The following is a 24,291-nucleotide window of genomic DNA, read 5'->3' as shown; positions in this document are numbered from 1 at the left end:
CCTCTAGATTCATGCGCATGGCAGGTAGGTAAGGTCAAGAAAGGCACTATAGTGTTGTTAATTAGATACAATCCAATATGCTGACTGGCAGAATTCGAATTTGGACCTCTGGGTCAGAAGCCTTGCGCTCTACTACTAGACTAGCTCACTTCCGTCATGACTTTATGTTTAATACATTACTACGTAATATGACACTAAATGTATAATCACTAAAGCTAAAAAATGTTTATTTACTCAAAACAGAAAGTTAGTTTTTTATTTTCGTAAATTAACTCTTGAAATTTTGGTTTCTGTGTTAGAAGGAGGCAGGTAGCTGTCAAGGTTATTAAAAGAAAATAATTTTTCTTGTAATAACCTTGGGTAGTTTTGTTGTTATTAATGGAGGAAAAAGGGGTATGTAGTCAATGTAGTATGATATGTTGGGGGCTTGCGCTTGCACTCCTGACCTTGAAGGGGAAAGGCACCTCTTCTGCTATTAAGGAATGAAATGAACTATTTGTTCTTGTAGTCTACACCTCTCATCTTATTTTAAACCAAGCCTTTTCATCTGTGTTATGTGTATGTTTACATTTCAGTTCCCTGATATTAGAAAAAGAAAAGTGTATACTCAATGCGCGTATTAACCCCACATGAATATAATCAATGCTATAGGTATGTTTAGCTTATCGCTAAATCAATAAGTTATGTTTAATCTATGATAACAGTTTCAATTCAACTTTTCCCTACTCCTTTTCCTAAACGAAAACAACGTAACGTCAAAAAAGTAGAATGCTTTCTGCTGCTTTCGTTTGTCATTTCGTTCGTTGCGTCGTTAAACATACATAACCTCAACGGCACTCAAGTCAAAAGCTCCAGGAAGAATGTAATTAATGATTTATTATTAATTTCAATGATTCAATTTTTACATTCATAGACGTTACTCAGTAAACCTTTTCAAATGGAACTTTAAACTATGCCCAGACGTCATAACGATGAGTTTATTACAGTTAGTTGCAATTCTTATTCTTGGAGTAGTAGAAACCAAAGATGTTGGTACTTTTGAGGTTGATTGCAGTAAACTGAGAATGGGCCAATTTATTTGCCCTCATCCTGAGGTTATTGACACATACATCGATCCAAAAACTCAACAACCGAGAGGTTGCACCCCTCAAAATACAGCTGAAGGTAAATTATGTTAAATATAACTAGTTGGGCTACTCAGCCAAATGATATTATTTAACTTGTTTTGGGTTTTATTTATATCCTAGTTAAGAAGCCTAACCATGCACAGATTTTTCAAAATTAAAGGTTATGCTGACCCATGTAATGGTCTCACCCAGTACCACCTCAGTCTCCGTTGTTTCTTAGATAGGATCACACACGAGGCTGCCGCCAGTAAGATATCCTCTTCTGTAGTCATTTATAAAACCGACTTCCTTCGAGATCTGTCCTTGAGATTGTGGGAACCGTGAATAAATTGTTTGTAAACAAAATCAAAGAAAAGTTCACCATCTTTTGTAAATTTTTTACAACGAGTATTAGCAGCAAAATTAAAAACATAGCCTAAATTGGCTATAGTAACTTAGGCCTACATGTCACATTACTGATGCATCGCTTAACATAGTTTGACAGGGAATAGGAGTTAAAATTTTTTAGGTCTATTTAAGTTATTTATGACCTTATGATTACCACATTATTGTTATTGTAGATATTATTAACTTCTGTATAGCTTACTGATTCTAGGTTTTGTTAGGCCTACACATACCGTAGCTAGAGACATAAAGTTTTTTATTGTTGAATAAACTATCCAGTGGTGGTCGTAAATTTTCCAGTGTAAAAACGGTGACCATTTTCACAGAAAAATACAGGTCACTTACCAATTAAATATGTGTTCTTTAGAAAAAGCAGAGTGGGAACTGTTCCCATGCGTTCCCGCACCACTATACCACTGACACTATCCATTGGTATTGGAGATTGTGTCAATAGAGTGCAAACAAATAACCGACTCTTAAAAAATGTGATAAAACTTAGATCTAATCTAACGATGAATTGTTTTTTTTTCTGTTTAGTTTTGTGCAAAGCAGCTGAAGGGCTTATTTGTACCAAGTCGGGTAACAACACATTTACAAGAGAAATACCATGTCGCTGGACGTAAGTACAAATAGAACTAATAATGTATGATATTTTAGATTGTTTTTTCAAAACAAAATAAAAGTAGGCCTAACTTATATAGAAAGAGCTGGACATTCTAAGAACTGCCATAACAAGAACTGTACCCTACTTAGTGCTGGAATCCTATTCCTTGAATAATTTCTGGCTCTCTGTTCATACTAATTACCAAATCGTCCTCACTTGGGACGAGAACGACACTGAACCAAGGGAGTGCAGGGCCGAGTGCCAGTTGTAAAAACTTTGACGAGGATTTGACATTTGTATTTCAATGAAAAATCCAGATTAATTAACGGTACTGAAATTTTAGTAGGCCTAGCTAAAAAAATTCAATCTGATAATAATGTAGGCCTATTCTTTGCATTTGTTTTGGATAAAGGTCATATTATTTAAATTAAATAAATGAAAAGTAGAATGAAGTAACTTACCAAACTTGCGTTTACATATATAACTTTTCAATAGGCTAATTATGTCAACCCTAAACCACCACTAAGTAGCAAGTATTGTTGTTGTCTTACAGGAGAAAACTAATACAAGAACATATTGATATTTTTCCAAGATAAACTTTAAGAGTCTTTACTAGCGTACCTTTATTGTAGGCCTATAGTTAAATCTCTATTAACGCTTACGAGGGGACCCTGCACAAATTGTGTACTGTAATGGAATTCAAAACTTGTTTCTGAGACAAAAAAAAATAACACTATACCCTTCTGCCTTTATTTACCATTCAAAGATTATGTTTGCTTTAGGCTGTGGCCACACGGGCGTTTTTTCACGCACAAACGCAGCATGAAAACATGCAAAAAATATAAGCAGCATTAAATGTAATAGGGATTGCCAAACCAGGTTTGGTACTAAATTTGGAAAACCAAATTCCCTGACTTTTCCAGGTTTTCCAGACTGATAACTTATTATACTTTTTCCAGGTATACCCCAAGTCGATATCGACCAATCAAAATCAAGAAATATTAGAAAAAAAATTAAATATTTAACTTATTTAATCACTCCCAAATAAAAAAATTGTTTCAAACTATGTACATAACGATTCATTCCCCGTACCGATAAATACTATCGATATAAAAATGTGCATCAGTGCTTATGTCGTTCTTTTTGCCATTAGTCATCACACTGATAAAAACATGTTTAGGTGCAGAATGTACCATATCTGTAAAAAGTAGTCTTTTAGGAGAAATTCCAGAATTTTTTCATAATTCCCTGACTTTTCCAGACCAACCAAATGCACTGACTTTTCCAGGTCTTCCCTGACTGTACCAACCCTGCAAACGCGGTGTGTTTCCCCGCAGTAGCGGGTACATATTTGTTTTAATGCTACTCAAATCTTTTGCGTGTTTTTACGCTCCGTTTCTGCGTGAAAAAACTCCTATATGTGGCCCCAGCATAAGACAGTTAATAGGTGGAAAATACTAATGTTGTAATTTACATTTACTGTAATTAAATTTGTTGAATTTTAAGATCTATCATATTATAAAGAGTGATTTACCTACCTCAATCAAAATTAACAATCATCTTTAGTGTATAGCTGAGTGGTTTTAGTGCTCGCCTAGTAAAGAAAAGGTCGCCGGTTCGTTCCTGTGAGAAATTAGTAGTTTTTTGATGGTTCAAAACTGGACCCAGCTGCCCTTGATCATTGGGCTTTTAATTGTCCTGATTAATGAAACAGCTGATCTTAGTCTATAACAAAACTACACAAGGCATCTCACTCCATTCTACACTTATCCTTTACTCATATTTGGGTTAAAATATGCACCTAGGTGGCGTCCCTATTTTAAATTGAAATTTGGTAATTTAATATCCATTTTCATCAACCTGTTTTCGTCTTTGGTGATTATTATCTGTTACTGTAATGAAATTATTCAAAATTAGGATCAGCTGTTATTAATTCACCTTTAAATCTGTTATAGGGAAGTTGATCTGCACCACTAGATATTTGAACGTGAAGTGCAGATATTAGGCCTACAAACACTAGGCAAAGCCCTATATGAAATTAACTTTTTAGTTATCCTTTGCTAGATCATAAGCCTCCAAATGACACCTAAATCGTAGAAATCGGTAAAGTTAAGTAGGATGGGTGAAACGGAATGTTACAGAGAAAACCCTTATATGCCCCCTAATGTTATATATCTTTTCCAGAAATGGCTACCACTTTGAAACTGCAATGCTTCTTTCCATTTTCCTCGGAATGTTTGGAGCCGACAGATTCTACCTCGGTTACCCTGCACTCGGATTACTCAAGTTCTGCACCATGGGATTTATGTTTCTCGGCCAACTCGTTGATATTATATTGATAGCTACCCAAGTAGTCGGACCAGCTGATGGCTCTTACTATATCATTCCCTATTATGGAGCTGGAATCCAAATGGTGAGGAGTGATAACTGGACTTACAGAGTGCCTCAAGACGATTGGTGACTTGGTAACCAATAATGTCTGCCAAATAATGTTCTAACCAAAAATTAGAAGTCTTTGGTAAGCATACAAAGCTACAAAAATATTTGTGTAGGACAAAAGGGTTTTCATTTAAAACTAAGTTAACACAAGACTACAAATACTAAAACTAAAAAAAGGCATTTGAATATTTTTTTGCAGGCCTTATGCACTTGAAGAATGTGAGAAATAGCGGAAAACTATTGAAAAATGGCTATAAAATTAAGAAACTGATCAATTTTGTACGTTTCTTTAATTTTTTGCTTGGCTACCTCTTTTTCAATTTTTTCACATTTCTTGTAAGTGTTTTCTTTACCACTGGCATTTTTTAAAGTTTTTTGTAAGGGAACGGTCCAGAACCTAATTTTATTACCGTGCAGAACATTGTTTGGTGGATCCATCCAATCCGATTAAGAGAACATGGAAGGCTCAGAACTACATGTCAGAAGTATATAATTCTGTGATATTAAGGACATAGTGTAAATAACAATAAATGTTAGAATTACTTAAAGGCTCTTTGTTTTTCCTCAGACGTATCCAAAATGTATAATTCGAGGCTGTCGAAGATGTCTCAGTACTTGAGCTAAGGTAATTGTACTTGTTAAAATATTGACCTCTACCATTAGTAGCTTGGTTTTTTTACACTATGTGCATTTAATGAAATGTTTGGTCTATGGTATAACCAGTCCTTACGAATAGCATAAAATAAAATTTGTTAAGTGACTGATGATAAAACAGAAACTTTTGTATTGCATGTTCCTTCAATTTTAATTGCTTTAATCTTAATGTGTGATTAAGAATCTTTCGATTTTGATTTCTATTTGAGAATCTCCCATAACAATACAAAACCTATACTATATTTCATTTGTTTCTTAAATGTTGAACATACAATCATTTTTAAGCTTCAGAAAATAAACTGGGTGTTTAAGAAGTTTACAGCCTATCCATGTTTTACAATATTTGGTAACAGAAAGGTAAAATGATTGACCTGATTGTTGTTCAAGGTGATATAATTCAAAACAAAAGTACTATGAATTAACAAATCAATCTCACTCGGTCTAATGTGAAATTTCTGTGAAACAACGTGAATAATTTCATAACACCGTGCTTCTTCAAGTGTTAAAAAATTAGATCTAGATCTAACAAAATGAATCCTCTAGCATTTGCAAATCTTCACCTTCCTACTGAGTGCTTTCTTCTATCATGTGGATGCCTCCAGACAAATTCCTTCCGATACTTCGCACATCCTCTGGCAACCATCCAATGGGCGGTGGGCTAAAAAGTGACAAAACGTGATACATTTACAAGTCAAAAACACACCAACAATTAATTAACGTAAGCTCTTAAGTTAGGCTGTCAAGTCGCCAGAAATCTGACCCCCTGACAACTACCCCCCCTCCCAAGCTGGTTCCTATGTCATATTGATGCCAGAGATCGGGTGGGGGGAGGCAGTTTCCTAGTCACAAGTTTTGGTGTCAAACTGTTCTAATTTAACTACAGTAGAGTCCCGCAAACTCGGCGTAATGTGGACTGGAAGGGTGCCGAGTTTGTGAAATGCCGGGTTATCAGGAACTAGGGTTAAAAATAAGAACAATACAATTTTTAAGCTTTTTAACCGCCTTTTTTATTAATAATTTTATTACAAGTCAGTATTAAGTCTTCAGATTTAGTACAACAAATCCTTGGTATGAGTTGCGAATGATTTGTCTAGCGCTGGCTTGAGTCCATTTTTAACTCGGACTCAAAAAATCACTTATTTTCTGAGCCAGGTGATGGTTATCCAGACTGCCGGGTTATCGAGTGCCGAGTTTGCGGGACTCTACTGTACTTGCTAAAGCATTTCAAAATACTTTTTCATATATTCCCCACATGCCTTTTCTGTAATCAAATGAAGTTAACGTATGAAATTAACGGCTCCCATTTTGGAAGATTTCGTGACTTCAGTTGTCATAATGAATTATGAAGTAGGAGGTGATCAAACGGATCTTGATCTTGCTTCCGTGTGATGTGGTTGCAAGTAGTGCAAAGAACACCTGAAATTGTCAGTAACCAAAAGACATTACATATACCAAGTAGTGCAAAGAACACCTGAAAATGTCAGTAACCAAAAGACATTAATATACTTATAATTATAACTAATTTTAGGGGTCTGCAGGCCCCTAAAATTCTGCTTCTATTTGAAAAAGCAGAATAATAAATTTACCGTCTCGTCACGGTCTCCACGATCACAGAGGAGGTTCTACCGCTGATCTTAGGGCCAGTACACACACACCGACTTTTGTCGTGCCCCTGTACAACTCATGAAATCGTATATCTGCACGACAAGTAGAGAAACAAAGTAGGCAATGGAAGTCGCATGGGGGTGTACACACTAGTGCGACAGCAGTCGTGGAGGACTGGGCGTGGGGGAACACCGACTGGGGGTCCGACAGGCAAGTTGTGTCGTATGGGCTCACGACTGTTTTGAGTCGTAGCGGGACATGGCGTTATACGGCTGTCGCGTCGGTGTATACACACTAGTGCGTCTCGGGACACGACTGCGGGGCGCCAAGCTGGGTTTTTAGCTATTTAAAACTGGTCTGCGACACTAATTATTAAATTACAAACGTTCAAAAACCAACTTTTTTGCGATTTTAGACGTTTTCCAAGATGTTATCATGGCAACGGTTGTGAGAGGTTAAGTGTAGTACAGTATTATTTAATTTATGTAGGCTACTTCAAAATAGGTGAATGATTGTAATTGTTCAAATAGGTTAACATTAAACAACGTCTTTGTTGATTTTTTAACCATAGGTGATCCATTAAATGGGGTATTATACATTTTGAAAGTACACCCGGATAGTCCGGCCATTTTGTAGTCTGGCCGGTGGTCCAATCCCGAGGTGGCCGAAGTAGAGAGAGTCTACTGTATGTACTTTTACACGAATAACTTATTGTAATGGTAACTTATTGTAAAGGGCAACAAAAATTAACATTTCCTTAACAGATAACACATATAATTAGACAAATTAAGGATGTGTAATGAAATACATAAATAGTACATAAATGGCATTACATAAATTCTTGTTTATTTTTGCAAAGTGTTTCATAACAAAAAACAAGTTTTTTTTACATAGCAACGACTAAACTTTCCATACACATTCATTCTGTTTATACATGGTTGTATGCCTGGGTTAGCTGGGTTAGTAGTCCTAAAGCCAGTAGAGTTCGCTGTTGTGTTTGCTGAGTCGTATACCGATACGACAACTGTCGTGAGGTAACGCGACTTTGTCGTATGCCAGCACGAAACGAACAGTCGCACTCACATGAGTCCAAGTCGGTGTGTGTGTACCGGCCCTTAGATAATGTTCACAATTCAGCCATGATCGCAGATGTTCACTACTACACCTTGATTGCAGGAGATTGTGTGTTCAATTTGTAAATATAATATTAAAATTTGTTTATCTTTTTTTTAAAGCAAAAATACTAACCGATTGGGAAACAGAGAAACCCATAAATTAGATGTAAATTTTGCATGGAATTGGGAAATTAGGAATAGCCGCCAATAGACAATTGCGGAAAATAACGGATATTAAGTTTTTATGTAATTTTACTGCATTCCCGGCTAACACTTTGGTAATGTCAATAAGGTTCAGCAGTGGGACTCTGCTGTGTATTTACCTTTCAACAATATTCTTCATCTCAACAATGAACTACTGCAGTTCACAGTTGAAAGCAAGGTTCGGTGATCTCAAAGAGACCAGCATATTTTCCGCTCCTCCTAGCAATCTCAAATGCCGTCTCATTGACGTGGTTCTTCATGTCGGGCCTGATGTTGTGGTGCATCAGAAGCAGTTCTAGACAGTCCCTGGCGTAGCTGTTGCTAGCTGCGGTGTGCAGCGGTGTTAAATCTGAGGAGAAACATCCGTTACATAAACCGCATGACAATATAATATACACCAACATAGTCACAATACTTACTTTTAGAAAGTCTACTTCACTCAAGTCTACTTTAAGAAAATGTCCAATCAAATGCAGGCCCCCAAGTGGTTTTTGACCTCAAAAAAGTAGGAAAAGTAGGACTTTTTCAACAAAAAGTAGGACTTAATTTTACATACAAATCAAACTTTTTTGCTGATACAATATATATTAATACCCCCGTCGCAGCAAACCTGCATACTAAGCGAATTTCCATTCACCAGGCTCGATTTCTACTAAAATATTCCCTATAAATTTTCAGATTTATTTCCTATTTAAATAACATTAATTTTAGTGAGTAGTTAGGTTTGCTGCTACGGGAAAGATGTTGAGGTGTGTTTTTTCAATTGAAATATTGATAGCTTAGTATGAAATAAGCCAAATTGCCAAATTTGATTAAAATATATCCATAAACAAGCAAACTAGAACAGTTTATTTATTCTCCATAAGAATAACATGGGAATTTTAAATTTACAATTTCTTTAATTTTCTCCGTAGTCAATGAACATTTAAAAAAACTTCAATATACTAAATTATTTGTTTTTTTAAGCTCTTCAAAATGGTCTAGAGAGAAATTTAGAAATTTAAAGTTTTTAGGGTCAAAAATGAGAAAAACCCATTTTTACCCCATAAAACCCCCCATAAACCCCTGATCCCATGGTCCGATTATGCTGGTTTGCGAACTCGTTCGAATAAATGTAGGTTTACACGTTTGTACCAAATTTCATCAAAATCGGATCAATTTTGCTCGAGTTATCGCGCTAACGGACACATATATAAATATATATATATATATATATTATTAAGCAAATCAAAATACCACAGTACCCTAGAAACATTTTATTTTATATTACTTACATGTTTCGGACATTAATGCCATGACCACAGTATAGTATATAACCTATTAGTTTCTTTTATTTACAAACATTATTAGATATTTCTTATTAAAGAACAGGTGATAATTTTTATATTAAGGGAAGGAGGTGTTTTCTTTAAGATGTATAATTTCATTGAATATTACGTTTTGATTTTGAATTTGTGTCAAGTTTAGTAAATTGTCTTTGTCATTAATATGGTGAGTATAAATATAAAAGTCTTCCTTTGTATTCATTTTTTCTCCTTTATTTTCAATATCCAGAATGTGCATGTTTTTATTCATTTCTGAGTATGTATGGTCGGTCTGAAGTATATGTTCGGCGTATGAGGATTTTTGTGTTGTCATATTGTTTGATCTGATTGCCTGTATATGCTCTTTGTATCTGACTTCAAATGTTCGACCTGTTTGACCAATATAGTATTTTTCACAGTTGTTACATGATAATTTGTAAATTCCTGATTTCTTATATACATTTGGTGGGTTGGGTATCGGATTTGTTCTTTTTTGTATTATGTTAAAAGCGTTATTCCTTGTTTTATAACTTAGTTTAAATTTTGAGTTCGGTAATGTCTTTCTTAAGGTTTTGTTTAAGGATGAGCTGAATGGAATACATATAAATTCTTTCTTTACATTTTCTTGTTCTTCTACTTTCATTCTTTTAGTTTTTTCATTTTCAAAAAGGTAGAAAACTTTATTGAAGACAATAATTACAGAGAACTCTCTAAAGATCCCACACTAGAATACAGTAAAGAAATTAATAGTACAATATCTAAATGTAAAACTTTAAATAAAAGTGACATGATACAACTAAAAATGATAAATCCAATAATACCAAAATTTAGAGGACAACCTAAAACACATAAAACAAATGTACCAATACGTCCTGTTGTTAACTACCGAAATGCCCCAGCATACAATGTATGTAAGTACCTAAATAATAAACTAAAACATAAGATAAACTTTGAATCTGGATACAGTATCAACAATACATATAAATTAATTGAAAAAATTAAGGATGAATTAATACCTGAAAATGCAATTTTTATCTCCTTTGATGTAACTAATATGTATTCAAATATTCCTACAAAAGATACCCTTCAAATCCTTCAAGAAACTTTAAACAAAAATAAACAGGTTTCAAAAAATGAGTTAAATGATCTTATGAAACTATCTAGAGTAGCAATCAATCAAAGCTATTTTGAATTCAATGGCAAAATTTTCAAACAATTAGAAGGATTGGCTATGGGTTCTCCACTTTCTGGTATTCTAGCAAACATATATATGCAGCATCTAGAATCATCAAAAATCATAAACGACGAAAATCCATTTAAAAAAGATATAATCTATTGGTATAGATATGTCGATGATATATTATGCTTATACAACGGCAATAAAGACTCATATCAAGATTTTTTGAAATACTTAAATTCTATCTCCCCAACAATTAAATTTACGATGGAGACACAAGAAAAGAAGATAAATTTCTTAGACATAACAATTACTAAAGAAAACGATCGACATAATTTCAATATATATAGGAAACCTACCCAAACTGACCTAATCATTCCATTTGAGTCAAACCATCCTTGGCAACACAAAATTTCTACATTCAAATCAATGGTATTTAGACTACTTAACATACCAATGTCTAAAGACAACTTTGAAATAGAAAAGAAAACTATAAAAAGAATTGCAGGAACAAATGGATACAAAGAAAAAATGATTGAAAAATTAATAAAAAATGAAAAAACTAAAAGAATGAAAGTAGAAGAACAAGAAAATGTAAAGAAAGAATTTATATGTATTCCATTCAGCTCATCCTTAAACAAAACCTTAAGAAAGACATTACCGAACTCAAAATTTAAACTAAGTTATAAAACAAGGAATAACGCTTTTAACATAATACAAAAAAGAACAAATCCGATACCCAACCCACCAAATGTATATAAGAAATCAGGAATTTACAAATTATCATGTAACAACTGTGAAAAATACTATATTGGTCAAACAGGTCGAACATTTGAAGTCAGATACAAAGAGCATATACAGGCAATCAGATCAAACAATATGACAACACAAAAATCCTCATACGCCGAACATATACTTCAGACCGACCATACATACTCAGAAATGAATAAAAACATGCACATTCTGGATATTGAAAATAAAGGAGAAAAAATGAATACAAAGGAAGACTTATATTTATACTCACCATATTAATGACAAAGACAATTTACTAAACTTGACACAAATTCAAAATCAAAACGTAATATTCAATGAAATTATACATCTTAAAGAAAACACCTCCTTCCCTTAATATAAAAATTATCACCTGTTCTTTAATAAGAAATATCTAATAATGTTTGTAAATAAAAGAAACTAATAGGTTATATACTATACTGTGATCATGGCATTAATGTCCGAAACATGTAAGTAATATAAAATAAAATGTTTCTAGGGTACTGTGGTATTTTGATTTGCTTAATAACATTTAAAGTAGCCCTCATTGATGTATACAATAACAAAATATATATATATATATATAAATATATATATATATATATATGAATTTGAACGGATGGTGTTTTTGGCCTCTGGGGACCTCAAAACGAAAAAGTAAATCGGTCCCGGGTCTAGGTCTTACCATGAGACCTACGGTAATAGCTTATTCCCTATATGGGAAATTCGCTAAAAACCAAATAATACTAGCATACACAATAGTTTATCAAATAGAATAGTGTATATAAATATACAGGGTGTTTCCAAATTGTCTGGACATATTTTGTGGACTTGTTTCTGGGGCTAAGACAAACATAAAATTCCATATAAGTATGCATGGGTCTAAAATGCCTAAATTTTTGTTGGTCGGTCTGTTTGTGACATTTAAAAATTATTTTATATCTTGAGCATTTTTCAAGATAGAACTTTTAAAATGGTTATAAATGTGTATTTTAGAAGGTGAAAAGAGCTTGCAAAGTTTCGATCCAATATCTCAAGCCGTTTCAATATGGCAGCCATTTAAAATCTTTAATGCTAAATTTCATGAAAACCGTAAATATTTAGAAAATGGTTTCCAGGATCAAAAAGATAGAGAATTCAAATCCAAATCAAATGAGACCTTGTTTGTAAAATCGGATGACAAACAACCATAAATAAGTTTTTTTTCAACATTCGATTACGCAATTTAATAGCACTACCATACTGTATTCTTATTTGTTATTTTTCAGAGCAGTATGGGTGGGTGGTAGTCCTATTAAATTGCGTAAACAAATTTAGAAAAAACTGATTTGGTTGTTTGTCATCAAATATTAAAAAACAAGGTCTCATTTGATTTGTATTTGAATTCTCTATCTTTTTGATCCAGAAAACTATATTCTAAATATTTACGGTTTCAAATTAAATTTGGCATTAAATATTTTAAATGGCTGCCATATTGAAACGGCTTGAGATATTGGATCGAAACTTTGCAAGCTCTTATCACCTTCTAAAATACACATTTATATCAATTTTAAAAGTTCTATCTTGAAAAATGCCCAAGATATAAAATAATTCTTAAAAATCACAAACAGACCGACAAATTAAAATCTAGGCATTTTAGACCCATACTTATATGGAATTTTATGTTTGTCTTAAGCTGGGTTTTCCTAGGTGCGGAAGCGGAGAGAGGAACGCGGAGAGCGGAAAAGAAATTAACATGGTGTTCCGCTCCGCTTCTGGGAAAACAGAAACATTAAATTACCTAAGACAAGTGGAGTCCGCTCTCCGCGTTCCTCTCTCCGCTTCCGCGCCTAGGAAAACCCGGCTTTAGCCCAAGAAAGAAGTCCACAAAATATGTCCAGACAATTTGGAAACATAACTAAAATAATTCTATATATAAATTTTAAAATTAATATCAATAATTAATTATTTTTATTTAAAAAATCTTCAACTAAAAGGCCGGATAAAGTTTTAGCTGAGATTGTACACCAAATATTCAGAAGTAACGCACAAGAGAAATTAAAATGTTAAGGTGTCATTATCTACAGTCATCACAAAAAAATATTTAGGACAAGCAGCATTAAATAAAGGATAAAAATAAATATGTTTCCCTAACGTTACCAACCAGCCCTAATTTGTGTTTAAAATGGTGCTGTAAATAAGAAATTTGTTCTTTTGTTTATATTATTTAATATTTCAGAACTAAAATTAATATAAAAGTAAAATGAATTTTTTTGGGTGGAAAACAGAAGCATGAATAGTTATTTAAGTAGGCCTATAAAGTACAAAACTATATATAATATAAAATTCTAAAAATATGTTCCAAAAGTATTTTGAATTAGTTAGATTAGAGCTATCTTAAAAGTAGTAGGAATGTTTGAATTGTAATGAGTAAAAACTATTTGAGCCAGTGAGACTTGGACATTTAAACTTGAACTTAAGCCTTAATTTATTTTGAATATAGTTATGTCAAAAAATCATGTTTAGGCTAATCAGGGAAACACTGGACCGATAAGTGCTAAGTTAACTACTTTTGAACTAGTATCCCAGGGCTCCCCAGGAGCATTGATTTCCCCTCAGTTTACTTCATTGGGGAATCTAAAAGACATGTCAGAATAGTAAGCACTGATAATAATCACAATTTTTATTTTCTATCACAATAGTATTGCCATGTCTTTGAAAAAAAAAATGTTTTCACCCAATAACAATGTTGATAAGATTAACCATACAGATACTACCAGTACTGGAACTTATAAATTAAAATTTAAAATCATTTAACAGATTGTTTTATAAAAAATATATCTCAGTCAGTCATATTTTTTAGGAAAAAACTTCTCATTGGGAAATATTGATAAGTAAACATTAATAATAAGTGTAATAAAATATCGCAAAATCGACATAATTTTTATAAAAAAGTAGGAAAGTAGGACAAATGTGTAAAAAGTAGGACTTTTCCTACTTTCCTACTAAAAAGTAGGAAAAGTAGGACGACTTGGAGGCCTGCAAATGTTAATGATGCATAGTTTTATGCAGTTTTTTTATGTACAGCTTGAATTTGACTATTGCAGGGGGGATTGGACTGATAGTGGAGGGTGAAGAAGAAGGGTCCTAGCAATAACGTAAATACAGTGTCGTGCAGTATTACACCGACAAAATTACAATACTTTAAAAACATTACTACAATGTTACATTACATGCTATAATGTTAACTCTTCTACAAAGTTATAAGTGCAGTAAGTAAGTAGAGTTATTGGTACAGCTAAATTAGAGATAAAACAATGGATTGGCGTAACTAAAACGTCCAATCAAATGTTGATGCTGTGTGACGTTTTGTTGTTTTTGCATGTGACATAGCTTGAACTGTCTATTAGGAATAAGGAATTATAGTATGTTCAAATTACGAAGGCGGTCGCGGATCAGGCCTACCTGTGGCCAATGAATATAAACCTTATTCAGTGGCTGCAAGTAGCCTTTGTTATTTGAAAGAAAAAAACAATAGTGATGTTGGAGGATAAATTTTGAAAACTTATAATTTTGCTTGATTTTATTTGCATTGCTAACTAGACTTTGGGTAAAGTTGGGTTTTATTTCTATGGGTTGGTTTATCCATTTTATTCAGCAACTTAAAGAACTATAATGCTCTCTTCTGTGTCCTCATCCTATTAAATAGGCACAGGTAAAGCAAATACTGATTTGATGATTGAGTGGACGGGGACCTGCAATGGGATAGGCATTGGTACATCCTCGACTGAGTTGTCTATTGTCATTGACAAGGAATTTATGGCTTTAAATAAAACATTGGGTTTTCATATCACAACCTAAACATTTCCAACTCTACCTCCATCCGTTAAAGCATTGACATCAGCACCGTAAGCCAGCAGTTTGGCCGCACACTCAGCATTGTTCCATTTACAGGCCGAGTGTAGCGGCTGCCAGCCACAGTCTGTTTTGGCTGCTATGTTTGCTCCGCTCTGTATCAATAACTGTGCAAACATAAACCGCCATGAAATAAGATTGTATAGTTGGTAGTATTGGTTTTTTTTTTAAGAGATAAAGTTCAGCTTACCTGAAGAAATTTAGAGTCTCAAGGCCTATTGATACACACTATACATACATATATTTTGTATGCTAAAAATAACTTATTTTGAAAGAAAACGAGAGCACTTCTAAAGATTATTTTAGCTATCCGCCATCTTGATGACGTTCCCACTCCTATGGATCATTATGATGGTCAAACACAGGCGTTGGACTAAACATACAATATACTGATAAATTGAATAAGCCAATGAAGAAACCGTGAGCAGAAAAATATTAAAAGCAGTGTTGAATGTATTCAAAACTAAAATTGAAAATGCTATGACTAATAGGCTTACTGTACTTTCAAAGGCACCCAGAGTTACATTTGAAAATACACTCAATCTTGATAAATTAAATACAGCTATCGTTTGGTGGTTTTCAAAGCTACAGTCCCTCGATAATCCAAAACGCCAACAGCTGATATCAGCTGAAATAAAACGAGCCAGCAGCAACATGAATCTCCCCCCCCCCACACGCATATTAAAAGTGCCATACCCTCCCTACGCACTATATTAAAAGTGTCATACCCTCCCTACGCGCTATATTAAAAGTGTCATACCATAATTTTGTAGACTAGTAAATTACATGAACTATTTGGTGTACCTTATGATAATTTGGCTATTACTACTGCATTGGAAAATAATGTTTGTGTTGTTCTTGGCTTTCAGAACAAATATTACATAGGTTTACCTTAGATTTTCCAGGTTCTTGGTGTATCGTGAAACCTGGTGTACATTCGCCACTTGTATAGCATCTTCCGGAGCAATGTTTATTTATTTTTAAGTTTATTTAACTCTGCTGAAGAGTTATTTATATTGTCAAAAATATTTTTTCAAACACCAACGTGATTATAATTCAAATATCTATTATACTGTGAATTAGTGGGGAGCGAGCTGGCGTAGTGGTTAGAGCGCGGGACTTCAGTCCCTGAGGTCCCAGGTTCGATCCCCGCCAAGTCACCAATGGATTTTATCCAAGTGATAATGCCGCAACCCCCTAGGTTTAGCCTGAAGTAATGTGAAAAACAATCCCAGGCTCGTGCCTAGCGTCCTAAGACAAAAAAAAAAAAAAAAACTAACTGTGGATTAGAAATGTTTTTTGTAGGCTAGTTATGAATTGTTCTTCAAGGGAGTCCATGAAAGCTATCGGCGATCTTGGATTTGCCTGTCATAAGAGCAATGTTAATTTTGTTAATTTCAAACAGCCGCTGAAGAGTTATTTACCATCTCAAAATATTTTTCCAAACGCCAGTGTGATTGGAATTTAAATACCTAGTGAGCTGTGGGATTAGAAATTTTCTTTGTAGTTTTTAAATTGTTTTACGAGTTAGAAATCTAGGCTCCAAGGACTCTTAATTAAATAAATAGGATAGAATTATTGATGTAAATAGATAAACCAAAATAAAAAGGTTACAATAGGCCCCCTACCTGCAAACTGCCTATCGGGGTCCTTGATCATCCATCAGGATTATGTGTTTTGGTATTACTTTAGGTACATCTTCACACCTTTTTTTACAAAATATGAAAAAAACTAATAATATTTAAATAGATAAAACATTGCTCCGGAAGATGCCACACAATTAAAAACATATACATCCGGCTGCCCCACACATACGTATGTAAAAATATAAGCTAATGGTCATATTTAATCTTTAAAAAATGTATGATAATCCAAGATGTTCATATATTCATCATCCTCCTGCCCCTTATCTGTTAGATTATCAAAGACAACTTGGCATTTTACAACTTTTTTTCATAGAAATTCTAATGGCTGGTCTTGTTTTTGTTTAGTATCCAAAAAGACCTTTACTCAAAATGTAGTTCAATAACTTAAGGTTACTTTCAAACAGACAATTGGCAACTCCTACCTCCACAGTCTCCACATGGTTGTTGTAACAGGCTCTGTGCAAAGCAGTATAACCGTCTTGATCTCTCACATGCACGATGGAAGGATTCTCCTTCACCAGTCTCTTTATTATTTCATTTTCTCCATTTTCTGCAGCCCACAATATTTCCTTGTTTGGTGACGCTGAAAATGATTAGCCTAATATAAAAAATAGTAAGAGTTGAGGTTAGGATCAAGCAATAAAAATGTTAATAAACCAGAGCAGAGCACCCAATATTATTTTAGGAAATCACCCTCTTTGGTATTAACTTCTTAAATAAATATGCCTAACCAGCTAGCTACTCTTATATTTTTATATTGTTGATGTAGAGCTTTTTACTACGAAGAGAACTTCCTATGAATTCTGTTTATAAACTGTATACAGTTTAAGAGTGAAAATGAACGTAATTGAGCTCCTGACAGAAAAATCTGACGCAAATTGCTGACTTCACTCAACGCCAACAAACAACCGTAACTGAAAGGACAACTTATTGTAGGTCTAAATATAACTATATATTCAACTTTTGATACTTATCTGGTTATAACACTAAGGCCGTTTTGTAGACTACTCCATCGTCGGGTGTAGTCGTATTTTAGTTTTTTAGTAGTACTGTATTTTAGCTGTACGACTACACCCGACGATGGAGTAATCTCCAAAACGGTCGTAGTGTTATAACCAAATAAAGATTGCAAAGACAGTAAGTAAATATGTATTTATACATATAATTGGGTTAAAATACGCACCTAGATGGCGACTTCACCTCAAATATTGATAATTGAACATTAGGCCTACATGTTTTTTGTAGAGGGACAGTGGAGATGGCAGCAAACAGAGAAGCGTGGAAGAGGCTGATCTACGAGGCGAAGAATCGACTGCGATTTGTAGCGCCCCAGCAGTAAAGTAAAGTAAAGGCCTACATGTTTATTTCTAAGTACTAAAATACATTGCGTCGCCCAAGGTACATGAGTTATCTACCAGTATAAATATTTGGCTACAGAAAAAATCCCTCTCTGTTCAAGACCTAAAAACTATAAATTACCATGAGGGTTCAGCTCTTCTTCCACTCCGTCTGTATCTTCATCCCATCCACTGACAAAACCTAATTCATCACCTGATGATCTTCTAATGTCATCATCTGTGACAACTGGTAATAATTCTTGATCACTCTCCATCTCTTCGTCTGCCATAAGTTATAATCTAAAATAAAATAAACAATTTATTTTATGGTTTGATCAAATTAAAGTCAGTTTAACCTTTTGATCATTTTAAACTGAACCCATGTAAACCTTAACCAAATAACTAAAATTTATTAACATTACAGTACCAATTAAGTTGGGGACACTATTTGACTGAAAGCTACTGGGCGTAGTTCGAAAATGAGTGAATGGTGACTGTAGAAGGGAGTGACATATGTCTGTTTGTGTCCAATTTTTTCATGAGTTTCAAAAAAAGGTAAATTTGGTCTAAACTTAATAATGATTATTGTACAATTTACCTCGCCAAGTAATCCTAATTTTTGATGTCAGGTTAATAACCTGTATGTTTGCCCGTATTTTTTACAATATCACCAGGATTACAAAACATAACTTAGGCTATACAAGATATCGCTCACACACACACACACAAATAAATAGCCTACCTACACAAATAACTCACTAATAAGTTAAAACTTAGTTCACTAAGTTACAGAAGGAAATTTAGGCTATGGTAAGTTATTGAGTGTTAATTCACTCATCATCCCTTAAGCCCCCCACACACTATCCAACATGTTGGACGGACGTGTCGGGATCCAACGTCTTGTCGAACATATTGGACAGTGTGTGGGTTTCAACCCGACATAGCTCTGTAACTTAGCTCTGTACCGGTACACTGGATCTCATTTTTTTAGATGGGAACGGTTCTAGACACCCTTAGAATCCTAGGAAATATGCCAGCACTTAGGCAAGAGTTAGGTCCGTGAAGTTGGCGTACCCATATTAGCGTATCCACTTTTGATCATTCCAATCGTTAGTTCATCGTTAGTTCTCGATAGTTCCCAAATTTTGTCGTTAGTTCTCAAAAAATAAAAAATTTATAGCCGATAATAAGTGGGTACGCTAACTTCACACTTCCGGGTTCTAGCGCACGCCGTTTCCTGATGAGAAATGTTTACATCTATATATCAATCGTTAGTTCTTCGTTAGTTCTCGATAGTTCTCCAATATTAACGTTAGTTCTCAAAAAATAAAAAAGTTACGAGGCATACAAAGTGGGTACGCCAACTTCACAATTATAGAATTTCCAGCGGGCACACTTTTTTGAACAAAAATGCTTACATCTATATACCAATCGTTAGTTCTTCGTTAGTTCTCGATAGTTCTCTAATATTAACGTTAGTTCTCAAAAAATAAAAAAGTTACGAGGCATACAAAGTGGGTACGCCAACTTCACAATTATAGAATTTCCAGCGGGCACATTTTTTTGAATAAAAATGCTTACATCTATATACCAATCGTTAGTTCTTCGTTAGTTCTCGATAGTTCTCCAATATTAACGTTAGTTCTCAAAAAATAAAAAAGTTACGAGGCATACAAAGTGGGTACGCCAACTTCACAATTATAGAATTTCCAGCGGGCACACTTTTTTGAACAAAAATGCTTACATCTATATACCAATCGTTAGTTCTTCGTTAGTTCTCGATAGTTCTCTAATATTAACGTTAGTTCTCAAAAAATAAAAAAGTTACGAGGCATACAAAGTGGGTACGCCAACTTCACAATTATAGAATTTCCAGCGGGCACACTTTTTTGAATAAAAATGCTTACATCTATATACCAATCGTTAGTTCTTCGTTAGTTCTCGATAGTTCTCCAATATTAACGTTAGTTCTCAAAAAATAAAAAAGTTACGAGGCATACAAAGTGGGTACGCCAACTTCACAATTATAGAATTTCCAGCGGGCACACTTTTTTTGATAAAAATGCTTACATCTATATACCAATCGTTAGTTCTTCGTTAGTTCTCGATAGTTCTCCAATATTAACGTCAGTTCTCAAAAAATAAAAAAGTTACGAGGCATACAAAGTGGGTACGCCAACTTCACAATTATAGAATTTCCAGCGGGCACACTTTTTTTGATAAAAATGCTTACATCTATATACCAATCGTTAGTTCTTCGTTATTTCTCGATAGTTCTCCAATATTAACATTAGTTCTCAAAAAATAAAAAAGTTACGAGGCATACAAAGTGGGTACGCCAACTTCACAATTATAGAATTTCCAGCGGGCACACTTTTTTGAATAAAAATGCTTACATCTATATACCAATCGTTAGTTCTTCGTTAGTTCTCGATAGTTCTCCAATATTAACGTTAGTTCTCAAAAAATAAAAAAGTTACGAGGCATACAAAGTGTACACTAACTTCACAATTATAGAATTTCCAGCGGGCACCGTTTTCTGACTAAAAATGTTTATATCTATATACCAATCGTTAGTTCTTCGTTAGTTCTCGATAGTTCTCCAATATTAACGTTCGTTCTAAAAAAATAAAAAAGTTACGAGGCATACAAAGTGGGTACGCCAACTTCACAATTATAGAATTTCCAGCGGGCACACTTTTTTGAATAAAAATGCTTATATCTATATACCAATCGTTAGCTCTTCGTTAGTTCTCGATAGTTCTCCAATATTAACGTTCGTTCTAAAAAAATAAAAAAGTTACGAGGCATACAAAGTGGGTACGCAAACTTTACAATCATACAATTTCCAGCGGGCTCAGTTTTCTGACTATAAATGCTTATATCAATATCTACATGTGTCTACACACATGTGTTGTTTTCCTACCAACTGTTCGTTTCGAGAATGGCAAAAATATTCCTTAACTTTGATGTGTGCAAAAATACCGGCAATGAACGGAAAATACGAGCACGAGCATTTGCTTTCATACTACTCGCGATTCGGCGAGTTGCTGTTCTGTACTTTGCGTGGGTACAGTCTGGAGCCGGCTAAAGGCATGGAACTTGAATAAAATCCCCTTTTTTCAAATCATTAAACTAAATTTCAATTAATAATTTATTATAACTAATTTATCATAAGATAACAATATTTATTCTCGGTATATATTAATAACCTAACACTTTTAATTTTGAACATATTTTGAAACTGTTTAATAACGATGCTGTGAATGTTTGAAGGAATAGTTGAGGGTACGTTTTCGAGAAAAATCGAGAACTAACGAAGAACTAACGATTGGTATATAGATATAAGCATTTATAGTCAGAAAACTGTGCCCGCTGGAAATTGTATGATTGTGAAGTTTGCGTACCCACTTTGTATGCCTCGTAACTTTTTTATTTTTTGAGAACTAACGTTAATATTGGAGAACTATCGAGAACTAACGAAGAACTAACGATTGGTATATAGATGTAAGCATTTTTATTCAAAAAAGTGTGCCCGCTGGAAATTCTATAATTGTGAAGTTGGCGTACCCACTTTGTATGCCTCGTAACTATTTTATTTTTTGAGAACTAACGTTAATATTGGAGAACTATCGAGAACTAACGAAGAACTAACGATTGGTATATAGATGTAAGCATTTTTATTAAAAAAAGTGTGCCCGCTGGAAATTCTATAATTGTGAAGTTGGCGTACCCACTTGGTATGCTTAGTAACTATTTTATTTTTTAAGAACTAACGTTAATATTGGAGAACTATCGAGAACTAACGAAGAACTAACGATTGGTATATAGATGTAAGCATTTTTATTCAAAAAAGTGTGCCCGCTGGAAATTCTATAATAATTGTGAAGTTGGCGTACCCACTTTGTATGCCTCGTAACTATTTTATTTTTTGAGAACTAACGTTAATATTGGAGAACTATCGAGAACTAACGAAGAACTAACGATTGATATATAGATGTAAACATTTCTCATCAGGAAACGGCGTGCGCTAGAACCCGGAAGTGTGAAGTTAGCGTACCCACTTATTATCGGCTATAACTTTTTTATTTTTTGAGAACTAACGACAAAATTTGGGAACTATCAAGAACTAACGATGAACTAACGATTGGTATGATCAAAAGTGGATACGCTAATATGGGTACGCCAACTTCACGGACCTGCAAGAGTTTAGGGTTTGACAAAGGGGAATGGCAACAATATCGATGATGTTTTAGGATAACAGTAGTCATTCCATATATGTCGGGGCTGAGAGAGGTCTTGAAATGCCCTACTATGGTAACAACAACAAGGCCCTCTAGGGTAGTCTGCCAGGAAGAAAGTTTGGTATGAGGGGACTGTATGCCTGTTAAATTAGGCTCCTGGGGGGTAGGGGGTAAGTTAGGACTGTATAACTTAGGCTAAATCAATTCTAATAAAATCAATCTTAACATGTTCGCTACTGCAATAGTATGAAATTTTTCATTCACATGTACCAGCGACGCACATATGCGACGGCCGGTTTCTACCCATAGACTGCCTAGTCACATTAAAATAGACTGCCGTCGGATGTTTGCGTCGGGGTTATAATGTTATTGCAATGCTTTGTAACGGTTTATTTGAAGGCACTGAATTCCCTGCAGTGGTCTACAGAGATGTCTGAAGCACAACTGCGTCGCTTGGTCTGTGGATATGATGATTGGTGACGTCATATGATAGTTGGAAAAACTGGTCTTTACTTTTCTGCATCAATGTATGTATGTATGCAGTATGTATGCTGCATTATCCTATGTAGCTTTTATATTTGTTCAGTTATAAACTGTTCTTGAATAGGCCTAATCTGGGTTTTTTTTACTTAAGTTAGGCCTACTTTCATCTCAAAACACAAACAAAAATGAACTGTTGCATATAATGCTGCGTTTGGGCTATTTCAAGAAAACTATGATAATTTTCACTATTGTCTTCGCTGTAGACTGGGCGTCGCGGCTGCACTTTACTTGACGTCCTACACTCATTGATTGTTTTTTCGATTCGATATAGGCCTATCGTTCGGTTAGTTAGGTTAGGTTAACCTTACCTAACTAACCAAACGATATATCGAATGAAGCAATCGATTAGGCTAATCGATATATCGATCGATATTTTCATTCGAATGAGTGTAGGACGTCAAGTAAAGTGCAGCCGACGTCGCAAACATGCGACATTACAAAAGGTTATAAAAAATATAAAAAACAAGAATAAAATATTTACAAACACGATTGCAGCGTATTACTTAGGCTATAGTGTAAATGATCACTATTTTACAGATTTTCGCCCGTGGTCTGTGTGTACTGTAAACCAAGTGACAGCCGGTCTATGTGTAATATTCAAATGTAAAAGTTTACCTCGGTCTGTGGCAATGACCGTGGCGTCGCATTTATAGGCTACAACCCTCAGTAGCGAACGTGTTAGGCCTAATGTCAAATAGACCATTAAAATGGTTAATCTGTTGAATTACAGTTGTTGGACATTCCTCCAAAACATTTGACACTAAATAGGCCTAGTTCTAGGCAGGTCTCACAGACCTTTAACTCAATGCGTTAATTGATAATTTTCTAATTTAAGTTAGTGAATCACGTAAAAGCGAACATTTACGTTGAGGGTAGAGCCTAATCAACATTAGGAATAACAATTTAGATAATAAATTCTCACCTTGTCCAGCCAGACTAGGTTAGGGGGTTAGAGTAGTTAGTTAGTAAACAAAACTTAAACTTCTTGGTTCCCCGTTCCCCACTTCTTCCTCCTGTACTGCGTTGTGTGTTTTTGACCGTGTCCTGGCTCCTCTGTCTTCTCCTTTTACCTTCCTTTTATCGAATTTCCCATAGTTTCTTTAGTCCTTTTGCTTTTACTACTCCTTTCTCCCTCGTTCAATTGAAAACAAAAACAAAACAAAACAAAACAACAGGACAACGAATTCAGACTCCAGACTGGACTGGACTGGCAAATGGCAATGGACTCACTCGGACTCGGACT

General features: G+C 34.4%; 2 protein-coding genes across 3 annotated transcripts; one reads left to right on the top strand and one right to left on the bottom strand.

The window, feature by feature from the left end:
- The first annotated feature begins 816 nt into the window (after window positions 1-816).
- On the top strand, window positions 817-5,078 carry LOC128996799 (TM2 domain-containing protein CG10795). The gene is made up of 3 exons (XM_054422273.1): window positions 817-1,164; window positions 2,049-2,130; window positions 4,300-5,078. The coding sequence occupies exons 1-3, from the start codon at window positions 972-974 to the stop codon at window positions 4,574-4,576; spliced, it is 552 nt and encodes a 183-aa protein (XP_054278248.1). The 5' UTR covers window positions 817-971; the 3' UTR covers window positions 4,577-5,078.
- A 505-nt stretch (window positions 5,079-5,583) lies between these two features.
- On the bottom strand, window positions 5,584-24,147 carry LOC128996537 (ankyrin repeat domain-containing protein 49). Of its 2 annotated transcripts, none has more exons than XM_054421923.1 (6): window positions 23,971-24,147; window positions 18,404-18,561; window positions 17,347-17,507; window positions 15,241-15,385; window positions 8,252-8,481; window positions 5,584-5,866 (listed from the first exon to the last, which is right to left on the bottom strand). In XM_054421923.1, exons 2-5 carry the CDS (start codon window positions 18,549-18,551, stop codon window positions 8,294-8,296), a joined length of 642 nt encoding a protein of 213 aa, XP_054277898.1. In that variant the 5' UTR covers window positions 18,552-18,561; window positions 23,971-24,147; the 3' UTR covers window positions 5,584-5,866; window positions 8,252-8,293. The 2 variants fall into 2 exon arrangements, with proteins under 2 accessions (XP_054277898.1, XP_054277899.1); XM_054421924.1 differs by having other exon boundaries at window positions 24,031-24,137.
- Between the last annotated feature and the right edge of the window lie 144 nt (window positions 24,148-24,291).

This window comes from Macrosteles quadrilineatus, unplaced genomic scaffold (genome assembly GCF_028750875.1).
Source record: "Macrosteles quadrilineatus isolate MER2022 unplaced genomic scaffold, UCM_ALF_1.0 Scaffold_6__1_contigs__length_79288215, whole genome shotgun sequence".
NCBI classification, from domain to species: domain Eukaryota; kingdom Metazoa; phylum Arthropoda; class Insecta; order Hemiptera; family Cicadellidae; genus Macrosteles; species Macrosteles quadrilineatus.
The sequence above is the reverse complement of the archived record's forward strand: the minus strand, read 5'-3'. Positions and strand labels throughout refer to the sequence as shown.

Bases quoted from the DNA above. Each gene is read 5' to 3' on its own strand.
- LOC128996537 (XM_054421923.1), bottom strand. From the start codon at position 18,551: ATGGCAGACGAAGAGATGGAGAGTGATCAAGAATTATTACCAGTTGTC. The intron at 15,386-17,346 runs GTAGGAGTTGCC...ATGTTTGCACAG, and splicing joins ACCATGTGGAGACTGTGGAG to TTATTGATACAGAGCGGAGC. The intron at 8,482-15,240 runs GTAGAGTTGGAA...GTTTCTCCTCAG, and splicing joins CAATGCTTTAACGGATGGAG to ATTTAACACCGCTGCACACC.
- LOC128996799 (XM_054422273.1), top strand. From the start codon at position 972: ATGAGTTTATTACAGTTAGTTGCAATTCTTATTCTTGGAGTAGTAGAA. The intron at 1,165-2,048 runs GTAAATTATGTT...TTTTCTGTTTAG, and splicing joins CCCTCAAAATACAGCTGAAG to TTTTGTGCAAAGCAGCTGAA. The intron at 2,131-4,299 runs GTAAGTACAAAT...TATCTTTTCCAG, and splicing joins GAAATACCATGTCGCTGGAC to AAATGGCTACCACTTTGAAA.